The 13,260-nt window shown below is 40.7% G+C and overlaps 2 protein-coding genes across 4 annotated transcripts; both read left to right on the top strand.

Annotated features, from left to right (window-relative positions):
* The first annotated feature begins 538 nt into the window (after positions 1-538).
* On the top strand, positions 539-1,170 carry LOC130139445 (uncharacterized). Its single transcript, XM_056316401.1, has 2 exons — positions 539-728; positions 770-1,170. Exons 1-2 carry the CDS (start codon positions 539-541, stop codon positions 1,168-1,170), a joined length of 591 nt encoding a protein of 196 aa, XP_056172376.1.
* A 4,258-nt stretch (positions 1,171-5,428) lies between these two features.
* Positions 5,429-10,006, top strand: LOC115662292 (transcription factor TFIIIB component B''-like). 3 transcript variants are annotated; one of them, XM_056316293.1, is made up of 7 exons: positions 5,429-5,789; positions 5,874-5,974; positions 6,081-6,124; positions 6,830-7,022; positions 7,381-7,525; positions 8,786-8,916; positions 9,667-10,006. In XM_056316293.1, the coding sequence occupies exons 1-7, from the start codon at positions 5,429-5,431 to the stop codon at positions 9,814-9,816; spliced, it is 1,125 nt and encodes a 374-aa protein (XP_056172268.1). In that variant the 3' UTR covers positions 9,817-10,006. The 3 variants fall into 3 exon arrangements, with proteins under 3 accessions (XP_056172268.1, XP_056172267.1, XP_056172269.1); XM_056316292.1 differs by having other exon boundaries at positions 5,429-5,792; XM_056316294.1 differs by lacking the exons at positions 8,786-8,916; positions 9,667-10,006 and adding an exon at positions 8,642-8,776 and having other exon boundaries at positions 5,429-5,792.
* Positions 10,007-13,260: the final 3,254 nt, after the last annotated feature.

Below are 13,260 nucleotides of genomic sequence, written 5' to 3'. Positions count from 1 at the left end.
TGGTTATCCGATTTATTGTACGGGTGTATATATATTTATATACGTCGCTTCCGCATGTGCAATGATCTGTGTGTTTTGGGCATTGGGTCGGCGACGCGTCCTGGGAGCGTTGTATCAAATTCGACCAGTGGCGGGATGCTCGCGCTTCGTGGGGTACGGGGCGTGACATCCTCATTTGATTTGGTATGAGAGCAAGGTTAGCTCGGTCCATTTCGGTCGAAATTTGGAGTGATAAGGAGCGATGAGACCATGGGTAGCCCATAGGGTGACCTCGTATGCTAAGTACATCTCCTGACAGTTTGTGCTTTGAGTGATTGCTTGATTGCGTGACCCGTAACAATGCAGGTGCGGCAGGACCCGAGGTAAAGTATGCTAATCTCCTTGGGTGAAGTTTTGTGTTCGTTGTGTTGGAACGCATGCTGAGTGCTAGCTTATGGTGCTAGATACCTGCCTAGGACTTAGACTGGGTTAGATTGGTTTAAGTCTTTAATTCCTTAGTGGAATTATAGCAGGTAGTTGAGTAGCCGAGTTCGTAAGGATGAGTAGGAGAAAAGAAAAAGAGCCGCAAGGTCAGTCAAGCGAGGGAGTTCGTGAGGCTAGAGATCCAAGGTTCGACGATGTGATGGATACCCTGTGGGAAATAGGACATATAATGGGAATGCAAGCGCAGGAAAAGGCCGCAGCTTATGCGCAGGCTGCTGAGGCCGCCCCAATTGCTGGTAACAAAGGTAATCAGGCCTAGCAAGGGTTAGGCAGATGCCCCAATTAGTGGAAGAATTTATAAAGTTGAAGCCGCCTAAGTTTCACGGTCGTGGTGACCCCGAGACTGCCTCGAGATGGGTGGAAGAACTGGAGAAAACTTTTAAGGTTTTGGGGTGCACCGATGAAGAGAAGGTAACGTTGGCGATTTATCAGTTGCAGGATAGTGCCAATGATTGGTGGAATGCCACAGAAGGTAGAGTATTTCCAGAAGGAACGGCCTCGACTTGGGCGGTATTTGTTGAGAATTTCTATGAAAAGTATTTCTCGGAGAACGCCCAGGAAAAGAAGTTAATGGAATTTATGCGATTGCGCCAAGGTCAGATGACCGTTGACCAGTATGAAGCGGAATTTGCAAGGTTGGCGAAGTTTGGCCCGACAATGGTAGAGAATCCAAGAGATAGGGCTTGAAGATTCCGGGACGGATTGAAGCCGGATCTTCGGAGCCAAATTTTGTCGCATGACATCAAGGACTATGGGGAGATGTATAAACGAGCTCAGATTATTGAGCGAGATCAGTAGGAAAGGGCAGCCGCTTCGGGATCGCGGTTTGCCCAGAGTAGAGACAATCGCCGTCTGGGGAAGAGACCTATGGCAGGAAATAGACGGTTTGTCCCACCCGTTAGACGGTATATAGGGAAACCGAGCCCCCAGCCGAGTAGATTTGGGGCATGTTTCAAGTGTGGGAGTTTGGAGCACCAGATTCGGAGTTGCCCGCAGCAGCAACCCTTAGGACCGCCCAAGTTGCCGCCTCCGCGAGTTGGAAATCAAGCCGGACCTCCCCCACTGGCCAATCAAGGACGACCACCGGCACAAGGAAGAGTTTATGTCATGGCGCGCAGAGAAGCTGAGGACGCGCCGGGCGTGGTCACAGGTACCATTTCTCCTTGCGATCATGCTGCTTATGCGTTGTTTGATCCGGGGGCGACCCACTCTTTTGTTTCGGAGCAATTTGTTAAGTTAGTTGGTTTGGAACCGGTGTTGCTTGAGACTATGCTTAGTGTGTCGACGCCTATGAATGATAAAATGTTAGTCTCTTTTGGATGTCCCAGCTGTAAGATTGTGATTGGGGGTAGAGAAGAAAGTATCGACTTAGCAATGTTGGCCATGTTCGATTTCGATGTGATAGTTGGGATGGACTGGCTAGTGAGCCAGAAGGCCGTCATGGATTGCGGTAATAGGATGATTCAATTTAATCCAATTGGACGTCCTAGGTTTGAATTTCAGGGAAATCGAGGAGGAACCTCGATCCCTTGGATTTCTTCGCTCGAAGTGACGAAATTGTTGGATGATGGATGTAAAAGATATTTGGTGAATGTTGTGGATCCAACAATGGCGGAATCTAAGTTGGAAGAGATACCCGTAGTATGCAATTTCCCCGAGGTCTTTCCTGAGGAATTGCCGGGTTTACCGCCCGAGCGAGAAGTGGAATTCGTCATAGAGTTGGCACCAGGAACTGAGCCGATTTCAAAGGCACCATATCGGATGTCCTTGTCAGAATTGAAAGAGTTGAAAGTCCAGATACAGGAATTATTGGACAAAGGTTTCATTCGTCCTAGTGTGTCTCCATGGGGAGCACTAGTCCTGTTTGTGAGGAAGAAAGACGGGACATTGAGGTTGTGTATTGATTACCGGCAGTTGAATCAGGTGACGATTAAGAACAAGTATCCACTGCCGAGGATTGATGATCTATTTGATCAGTTGCAAGGAGCATCCGTATTTTCTAAGATTGATTTGCGGACCGGATACCATCAGCTGAGAATCCGAAAGGAGGACATACCTAAGACCGCTTTTAGGACGCGGTATAGGCACTATGAGTTTACAGTGATGCCCTTCGGATTGACCAATGCCCCTGCTGCTTTTATGGATCTGATGAACAGGGTGTTCAAGGAATTTCTGGATAGATTCGTCATAGTGTTCATCGACGACATTTTGGTGTATTCGAAAAGCCCGAAAGAGCATGAGATGCATTTGACTGAGGTTCTACGGACTCTGAGAGAACATGCGCTCTTCGCCAAGTTTAGTATGTGTGAGTTTTGGTTAAGTAGAGTAGCGTTTCTTGGTCATATAGTCTCAGGGGATGGAATCTCTGTAGACCCGACTAAGATTGAGGCAGTAATGAAGTGGCCTAGACCGACCTCAGTAACAGAAATCCGAAGTTTCTTAGGATTAGCTGGCTATTATCGATGCTTTGTAGAAGGGTTCTCGTCGATAGCCATGCCGTTGATGCGATTGTTGAAAAAGGAATCTAAGTTTGAATGGAATGATAAGTGCGAGAAAAGTTTCCAGGAGTTGAAACATAGGCTTACCATTGCCCCAGTGTTGACCATTCCGTCTGGGCCAAGTGGATTCAAGGTTTATAGTGATGCTTCGTTAAGAGGACTTGGTTATGTCCTGATGCAGCATGGAAAGGTAGTTGCGTATGCGTCGCGTCAGTTGAGGTCACATGAAATGAACTATCCGACGCACGATTTGGAGTTGGCAGCAATAGTCTTTGCCCTTAAGATCTGGAGGCACTATTTGTGCGAAGAAAAGTTTCAGATTTATACGGATCATTAGAGCCTCAAGTACTTGTTTTCACAGAAGGAGTTGACTATGAGGCAGCGCAGATGGATGGAACTTCTGAAAGACTATGATTGCGACATCATGTACCACCCAGGGAAAGCAAATCGAGTAGCGGATGCGCTAAGTCGTAAATCAAGTATGGCGCATATGATGGTCAGAGAGTGGACCTTGCTGGAAAGACTCAGGGATTCGGAATTTAAATTTGAGGTGAGTCAGATGTCGAGCCTGATGGCTGCATTGAGAATTGAACCGGAAATCCAGGCAAGGATTAAGGCACTCCAATCTACGAACCAAGAAATACGAAAGATTGTCGGATTGGATGCCGCTGCAAGGAAACCGGAATTTCAAGTGAATGAGGACGGAATTTTGAAGTTCCAAGGACGATTGTGTGTGCCTGATGATTTGGAGCTTAAGGAGGAAATTCTAAGTGAGGCACATCGCAGTAAGTACAGTATCCACCCAGGTAATACAAAGATGTATCAGAATTTGCGGCAGCATTATTGGTGGAATGGACTAAAGAAAGACGTGGCCAAGCATGTGGCCAAGTGCCTGACGTGCCAACAAGTTAAGGCACAACACTGTAAGCCTGGAGGGCTGTTAAGACCGTTAGAGATCCCTGAATGGAAATGAGAGCATATCACTATGGATTTTGTCTCAGGACTACCGAGAAGCCAGAGAGGGCATGATTCCATTTGGGTGATAGTGGATAGATTGACAAAGTCAGCGCACTTCCTGGCAGTGCGAAAAGATTTCGAATTGGAAAGGTACACAGAATTGTATGTTCGACAGATTGTTAGATTGCATGGAGTACCAGTATCGATCACGTCGGACCGTGATCCGAGGTTTACGGCCAATTTTTGGAAAAGTTTGCAATCGGCCTTAGGAACGAAGTTGCAGCTTAGTACTGCCTATCATCCGCAGACGAATGGCCAGTCTGAGAGAACGATTCAGACTTTGGAGGATATGTTGCGTGCCTGTGTTTTGGACTTCCAGGGTAAATGGGAAGAACAGCTGCACTTGGTAGAGTTCGCATATAATAATAGCTATCAGCAAAGCATTCAGATGGCACCGTTTGAGGCCTTGTATGGCAGGGCGTGCAGGACACCAGTATGCTGGGATGAAGTCGGGGAAAGGAATATCACAGAGCCCGAATTGGTTCAGCAGTCAGTCGAAGCAGTTGAGGTTGTTATTAAGGAAAGATTAAGGACTACGCAAAGTCGCCAGAAAAATTACGCCGATCGGAGAGGCGACCTTTGGAGTTCCAAGTGGGAGATCATGTGTTTCTCAAGGTGTCGCCTATGAAAGGATTGTCCCGATTTGGTAAGAAAGGAAAGCTCAGTCCAAGGTACGTCGGTCCATTTGAGATTTTAGAGAAGATTGATGATATGGCTTACCGACTTGCCTTGCCGCCCAATTTATCCCAAGTGCACAATGTTTTCCACATGTCAATGCTGAGAAAGTATGAACCAGATCCGACCCACGTTCTAAGGTATGAGGAGATAGACGTGGACGACAGGGTGTCGTACGTGGAGAGACCAGTAAGGATAGATGACAGAAAAGATCGTGTATTGAGGAATAAGACGATCCCGATGGTCAAGGTTGTATGGGAGCACCACGGAACTGAAGGTGCCACGTGGGAAAGTGAAGAGGCCATGAGACGTCAGCACCCCCATTTATTTGAGTGATTAAGTGAGTTTGCAAATTTCGAGGACGAAATTTTTGTAAAGGGGAAGGATTGTAACAGCTTGAATTTCGATGTAATTTCGGGATCAATAAAATTTACATTATTTCGCATTTCATTTTAGTAAGTCTCGCCCAGAGCTGATCACTCTTGGGATACTAACCAATGGGGTATAGCTAACTAGGAGAACGGTACGTGGACCAGGGACCCGATAGCGAATCGGACCCCGATCTCGAGAAACGATGAGTGAAGTTTATCATCTGATGACAATTTACATTTAAGTTTATCATACGCATCCATCTGATATTGATCATACAAGTTGTTGACTTAGACTATATTCATTCCACACGTGTAAATCATTCAATTTGATAAAATCACCTATTCACCCCCTTCTAGGTGATAGCACTAGCCGTAAGACATTTGATGCAAGACAAATCCTGTATGTCTAATACCATGAGTGAAGTTAACAAATCATCAAGGCAGTTGAGAAAGTGTCCTACTCCACGCCAACTTGTTGACGGGTCTGATGGGGAGGCTAACTCTGATGGCAACAACTCAGCTGAAGTTCATACTCATAGTCCCTCCAATGGAGATGAACTATATGATGGTGATGAATATAGGACACGGAATTCCTCACAGAAGAGAAGTACTCCAAGAAAGTCAGAAAGACCATTGGCTAAGAAACATAAAGAAGAAAGGAAGAAAGAAGCCAATAAAGCCTCTGAAAAAAGTACTGGAGAACCTTGCAAGAAGTTCTCTCACTCTACTCAGCATGGCAAAAGATGTGATAATAACATCTATGGGTGTTTGAGAATTCCCTATTTGATCTCTCTCTCTCACCATAGGCATATTGTTTCCTCTTATGTAGTGGATAAGGTTCTGCTTCAAACCCCAGAGGATGAAATTGACTATCGAAAGTTGCGCATTAAGGATCTAATTCTTCTTGCAGAATATAAGGAGCGTTTAACGGTACACAATACGATTCTTTAGTTTTTTCATGGTTTTTTGGAATTCTGATCCAGAAACTTGTTGCTATTCTTCATTATGGTGCTTATACGTGTGTGTTGTTTTGCAGGTCAAAAAGGCAAAACCATCAAAAGCTAATTCAAATAATTACAGGTATCTGAATCCACTGTGATATTTGCCTCTGCTATTTTATTTGACAATGCAAATAGTTATTGCCAAAGTTTGTTCATAATTGGTTTAGCTGATTGTTTTAATAAATAGTTTCTTGGAAGCTCTTATTGGATGAACTCCGGCCTTTTCTTTTCCCAATAACAGATTTTGAGAGACAAAATTTGTGGTGGCTTGTGTTACATTACCCTATGGCACTGGGTTGTCTGCTTCGAACATGATACATCATGCCCTCATGATGCATAATATCATTGCGGGCCTTCTGAGATCTTGGGAGAAGTCAAAAGCTGCTTATACTTTTTCTAATTTCTAATGTAGGCAATGGTCTGTTGATGCATTTTCCGAGCAGGATATTGTCTAATAATGATAACATCTGGTTTGGGTTTTAACCAATTTGTCTGACAAAATGCCAAGTAAATGGAAGAAAAATCAAAAGTTGATTAACCTGGCCATTTCTTTGTTGAAAGTAGAAATTTTGGAGTCTGTTTAGATTCTGCAGTAGTTTAATTGTGTTTTGTGCCTGGACTGACAGTCAGAAAAACTAAAGCTGCGACTTGATTGTATTGCATATGCTAGACGGCCGAAATAGAGATAATAGAAACCTAGTACATGGCTTTTGCATTGATTATGCGCTTAGTGAAATTATGCTGAGTACATTGCTGTTAGGAGTTTAATTGCATATCAATGCAGTGCTGACAAATCAACTCAAGGAGATGCTTCTCATAAGGAAGGTGACAGTTTTCCTTCTGACCAAGGAAAAGACTCCACTAACGAAGCCAGCAGTAGTGCTCAACCAGCTCCTCTTTTGTTCAATTGCCAGTCTTTCATGGAGAAAACACCTCGCACTAGGTGGTCAAAGCAAGACACTGAACTATTTTATGAGGTGCGTGGAATCAGATTTTAACTCAAATCTATTTGCTTTGTATATCTTAATCTTCTGTAGAGAATTAGTTGCAGATGAACTGCCTGGTAATTTTTTTTTTCTGATTCCCCTCTTTGCTTGAGCATTTGAGTATCGGCCTACCAAGGAAGACTATTCTATCTTTATTGAAATTATTTCTGGTTTTTTTTTTCTTTCTTGCTTTTGGCTTGAGATTGAGAATTGGTACATTATTTTCTTCAGAAAAATGGTCAGTTTTGATTAGGGGTTTAGAGTTCCTTTCTATCTGAGACATAAATGCAGCACATTACTGGACCACCAGTTCAATACTTAGTTCGGCATGCCTCGCAACATGTTCCAGGGTATAAGGCAATTTGGAACGGATCTCTCAATGATTAAAGAACTCTTCCCCAAATTGACACGCCAGCAAATAAAGTTGAAATTTAAGAAAGAAGAACGTCAAAATCGGTTAAGGTTTTCTGAAGCTTTGGACAGCCGTGCAAAAGGTGAGACAACTCCAACTTCTTTATCTATTTTCTTTTCCTTTTCCCTGTTGATAGCTATAAGAGAAAAATTATAGAACTGACGTGGGATTAATGAAGACAAGATAATGGATGGTCGCAAACTATTTTTTATCTTTACACCTTCGTCTTTGTGTCGAAAATGATATCTCTGTCTTTATCAGAAAAACCAAAAAACCCGATATTACCAGGAAACTTTATTTTGTCAAAAACCAAATGGAATATATGAAGTAAATTCGTTAGATCATCAATAGAGAGATCCTTAGAACTTTAAATTATAAAATCACTGACCTATATAGGAAGTAACCCTTTAATCAAATCTAAACAAACTTAACTATGTGTACTATTTATACCTTGTGAACGAACTGTACCTGACACATATAATTTTCCAATTTCCAGTAGTTAAGGTACCTAAAAATGGACAAACCACAAAAACTATGCACGCTCCGTAGTATATTATTCAACTAAAATCCTCACAGTGATGATTATGGCAATGCATGCATGACAACTTCTATCTTGTTTGCATATAAGCCACGTCAGTTCTATCATTTTTACATCTTCATTTTCGGACATAATATTCTTCTATAACAGAGCCATTATCAATGGTTGCTCATTTTTTCAAGTAATTCCTTTGACCTCCCTGTTTTGGAGCAGAATCTCTTGTTATTTTCACACCACACCACTCCACTTGTATTTATTTAGTTTTAGCGTGGATTTTGTTGGGTTTGGGAGGTTGATGTGGATAGTTGGGGGGATTATTTGTTTAACATTACTGTCAGTAGTTGTACTTGGAACTGCAATTATAGATCTTTGCTCACGAATCTTTATGTATGATCTTATTCATGCATAAGGTCATTACTGGAGCAATTTCTTTGTGCATTAGCATTGCTCCACATTGAAATGGTTTCACACTGCTCTTTTCCCCTGGTTTTAGTCATTCTTTCATGGGCTGCAACGGATATACCAGATTCAGAACTTTTCATCGACAGTCATTACTGAAAAATAGTTGTCTGTCTCTATCGTATTTGAATTGTGCTTATCTAAAAACGTCATGGGTTCCCTGGCATAAGCAATGTTGTAGAGTCTTCTTTGGCATGTCAGGTGTTGACTTGTCAATATGCGATATTCCCCTACGGACACCGCAGTCAAATTGTTCAGTTAGATCTTTGGTATACTTTTTCTTATCCTAGCGGGAAATCGGATGTTATGTAAGTGAATGTCCATTATATTGTGTTATTTCTGCAGATCATTCTCATTTTGAATTGGTGATTGAGCGTCTCCAAGCTGCTGCTCAGGCAGGGAAAGAATCAAGTAAAGATGTTTCAGCAAGCATGACGGCTGAGGAAGAGGATGGGGAGTCATCACCTGAAACCAATGTAGGTATAAAGGAAACAAGTTATAAACTAAAGTGTGCATGACTGTCTAACTGGATCTGTGGACTATTTGGTCTAGTGATTGTTTGAATTGACAGTTCAACCAGTCCTAGTGGTTTATCCACCATTTGAGCAGTTGTTGATGTCTTGATGAAAACAGTTATGATAAATGGTATACCTGTATGAAATGTTGCCACAAAATCACGTTGGTCAGATGCCGAGTGTGCACATTTAAAAGTTGAGGGCTAAGGTTCGTGCTTCGCGCTGTAGAAGTATTGTATTTTAGGTAACAATCTTGTTGATACAGTAAATGATGAATCAATCTTTCGTACAAATAGAATGGTGGGTGAGTGGCATAGTGTTATTGTTGCATTGTATTGAGGGATTGATTCCCCTGGCTCATCGCTGACTCGTACATTTTCCATGATCAAGGATCAGAGAATCAGTTTAATAAGGATGACCATTTACTTTCACTGGATGAACAGGTGGACACCGAGTCAGTCTGCTTTTTGACCTGCGACATGTCATTTAATCAATCTGAATAAACTACTGCACAATCCTAGTTGGGTTGTAATTCTAGGAAAATCGTTGAATGTCAACATTAAAAGTAAAGTAACATACATCTTAATTGGTAGCACCCGTAACAATTGGTTGTTGAACGCACAGAGCTGGAGTTCAAATATTGATGTCATAAAGGCTGCGGTTTTATCTTGGTAAATCTGGCTGTTTATTGATGTGTTTCTTGGGTTGCAGGAGGAAGCAGAAAAGCCTGCAGAAAAGCCTGAGAAAGATGAGGAAGTAGGAGATGAAGATGGTAAAGGTGATGCTGAAGTTCGTGATAAGTCTGATGAAAGTGATGATGACCTTTTCAATTGCTTGGGTTCGTACAAAAGGGAATTCTAAATATTTTGGTTGTTTCTAACCATAATTGTTGGCGAACTTTGCTCGATACACGGAGCGGCTCATTTTTGTCCGTAACTTGTCATAGTTTCAAAAATTATTTTGATTTGATAAGAGGGAATCTTATAATTGCCGTTATTTAGAGTATGTGATCTAACCTTGCTAATGTAGAATTGATACTTTGGTCTAGCAATCTTCTCACGGTCCTGAAGGGCATGGCTACCTAATTTCATCTCTGATGGTATTTCATTTCATGGTTTTGGCTAATGACAGCTTTATGTAACCGTGTCGAATGCAATGAGAGTTTCCTAGTCGCTTGAGTTGTGCCTGTCCTGGATACAGCTCACATTCCTATTGTGTTTCGACTAGGTTTGCGAATCCATGTTGTCTATTATGGTTACCAAGAGAAGCCGTAACCTGTCATTGTTCAAGTGTGTTGACAGTGAGATACTGGTTTCTGTCAACAGCTTCGATCAAATCAGAGGGCGTTAGCATTTTCATCGATTCTCTTTGATTAACTCATCGGCTCATACCTGGTCGAGAAGCTCGGATTGTTGCGATATTTTTGTTAGACTCGCATTTCGTATTTTTCATTCGACTTGCTAAAACCATTTTGATTGCATTGACGAGATTCTGAAGCCGTGTTCCAGTAGTCAGCTGGCAGAGTCGTTCATCTGAAATTTCTATAAGAATATGTAGCACATGTGGGATTATTTTTTTTGGTTCAAAAGAAATGAATGTTTATGATTTTGGGTCGAAAGAAAATTTTATTCATTGCATCATCCTACACTTTAAGATAAACTAACTGAGAATAAACACTGAAAAGAGAAGCAAAATCTCACGTTTTCCTTCTTTTAGTGTTTACGCTCTATAAATAAATAATGCATAAATGAGGGAGGTCATTTGTGAGGCCCTTACTCTATCAAAGGAATGGATTTGAAGTTGCGTCTCAGCCGGACAGGTTGTATGGTTAAAAGTATATACACCTTAGCTCATGCAATATAAAATTGGATCAGCTTGCAATTGAAGTGGCCAGATAAAGTTTGCATTATGGTAATTAGGCTTTGTTGGTTCCGGGGAAAATTTATTATCATAAGATATTTTCTCATTTTCTAGCATTTAGATCGCTTAGAAAAATAACCCATCGTAAGATCTTTCATAATGGAATTAAATTTAGAAAATTACTTTTTCTTTTAAAAATCGGGAATCATTTTTCAAAATATGATTGGATATTGATGCCCAAACTTGATCCCCAACAGCCGAGCTAGGTACGTAGCTCCCGATACGCTCATGCTTGGGTCCTAGATGGTCGTGCCTAAGTCCTTAGTGGCGGTGCTTGGGTCCCAGCTCCCGCTTTGGGGACCCTTGCGTTTAGGCTCGGCCTTGACGCCAAATCAGGTCCCCCACTTTTAAAAAGTTCATGACCCAATTTTTTGATAATGTGGCTTGATTTTCAAGAAAAAATTTGGGATCAGTACATTCCAAGTATCGGGTCAAGCGAACAACCATGGTAAATAGCTATGATAAGTTTTTTGTTAAAAATCCTAGTCACCATAATTATTACAGCATCAATAAGTTTATGAGTTGATCAACAAGGTGGAATTAATTGATTGGATTAAATCATACAATTCCTGACACCTCATGATTGGATGGTCGTGGTTAAAAGATGTGGTATTTTAAGATTCGGTCGTCCGATGTGGGCAAATAGGGTATTGTTGCAAAACTCTTGATGGGCAAGCCCCCGTGGTACCCTTCAATAGAACTTTTAACTAAGTAATATTTTCGGTCAACTTGGGTCAAATCTCATGTCAAAATTTAGGTGCCTATACACAGTACATAGCACTACGAGTTTATGTCAATATTTGTAAAGGAATCACTTATCTATTTAGAATGTACACATCTTTAAAAAAATGGTATAGGATAACCGGTATCTTTTTGTTGGATACCTTATACCGGGTAGATAGAGCGTAAATATGGATATCAAAGAAACAAAGTGACATTCGACAATAGCGTAGAGACAAGGATCCTCTGTCCCATGTCCTCTTTCATCTCTATGTTCCACCACTAAATGAACAGCACATGTGAGCATTCTAATACATGTTTCACCAAATTTAATGAGAAAACTCACCGTCACCTCCAAATAAGATGCAGATGTGTCTGAATGTAACAAAATACTACCTAATATCAATTATCTGACTCTTACAAAACAGATCCGGTTCTCGGGTAGAACTAGAAACTAGCCTTTGGTTACGGTTCGATTCTAATGCAATCAATTCAGTTCCTCGATCTAATTTTGGGAATCGAGATTTATAGGTTACGTTCCATGTTCCGGTTTTGGAAGTTTCCCACCCTGAAACCAATCACTCTTGATTTCACACACCTTTGTACTTCACCCATTATTTAAAAACCTATTTTGTGTGGAAGTTTGATCACTATATGGTCAAGTTTGAATCAAAGTACAACCTTTTTGTTTTCACAATCGCTATTTGTCAAATTTGCCTTAGATCGATTTAGATCCAACAATACCATAACCGGTATCCTCCATCTTAGTAACCAGTTAAGTCTCATCCTTGACATTTCTTGTATGAATATCATCAATCATTTAATTTTCTTTAATATACCGAATGTTTTTGTAAATAGTTTCCAAAAAAAGATGTAATTTCTTAGGATTCTGGTTGAACCTACTTACAATTGTATTTTATAAGTGTAATTAGACCATTTCCTTTCTTCGATATACTTCCTTAGGCTCCGTTTGTTTTACGGAAAATGAATGATTTGAAAAATATTTTCCTGAAAATGATCGTTTGTATCATTTAAAATAATTAGCCAAAGAAAATGTTTTTCATTATCGACAACAATTTATATCTAAATATTTTCGTGGACGATGAAAATATTTTCCTTTTGTTTATTTTTATAAGCCATACAAGCGATCATTTTTAGGAAATTATTTTCAAATTATTCATTTTTCGCGAAATAAACGGAGTATGAGAAATGCTTGACTTCTCAACTTTTTCACTAAACATCGAACAAAAAAGATTTTTTCACTAAACTTGGTAATTCGCCATATCATACTCTAGGCAAGATAGACACATCCTAAGGTAAATACTCAACATAAATAGAAAATTACTCTATATATAATCGTGTCAAAGTGACATTATTTTTTGAGGGGTACAAGCCCATTATACAAGATTCATACATTAATTATGAGGCAGGGTGAATTTAAGAAACCCTAATGCCAATAAAGAACATAGATGATTTCGAAAAATGGTTAATTTGGTGTTGCTCCTTCTTTTGGTTTGTAGAGGTTGATCTCTCTTTGATTGAGCAGTTGCACAGGCCTTGCATTCTCTTCCGCATACTGCAATTTGAATTCTTCATCAGATGTCGATACATTTTTGCATAGGACAATATCTTCCTCCAATCACGTCTCTGACTAGTGAGTTCCAA

The sequence above is a fragment of the Syzygium oleosum genome, unplaced genomic scaffold (assembly GCF_021117445.2).
Source record: "Syzygium oleosum isolate NSW1041296 unplaced genomic scaffold, Sole_v2.1 Sole_v2.12, whole genome shotgun sequence".
Taxonomy (NCBI): Eukaryota; Viridiplantae; Streptophyta; class Magnoliopsida; order Myrtales; family Myrtaceae; genus Syzygium; species Syzygium oleosum.
The sequence above is the reverse complement of the archived record's forward strand: the minus strand, read 5'-3'. Positions and strand labels throughout refer to the sequence as shown.

Bases quoted from the DNA above. Each gene is read 5' to 3' on its own strand.
- LOC130139445 (XM_056316401.1), top strand. From the start codon at position 539: ATGAGTAGGAGAAAAGAAAAAGAGCCGCAAGGTCAGTCAAGCGAGGGA. The intron at 729-769 runs GTAATCAGGCCT...TGCCCCAATTAG, and splicing joins CCCAATTGCTGGTAACAAAG to TGGAAGAATTTATAAAGTTG.
- LOC115662292 (XM_056316292.1), top strand. From the start codon at position 5,429: ATGCAAGACAAATCCTGTATGTCTAATACCATGAGTGAAGTTAACAAA. The intron at 5,975-6,080 runs GTACACAATACG...GTTGTTTTGCAG, and splicing joins AATATAAGGAGCGTTTAACG to GTCAAAAAGGCAAAACCATC. The intron at 7,526-8,785 runs GTGAGACAACTC...TTATTTCTGCAG, and splicing joins TTTGGACAGCCGTGCAAAAG to ATCATTCTCATTTTGAATTG.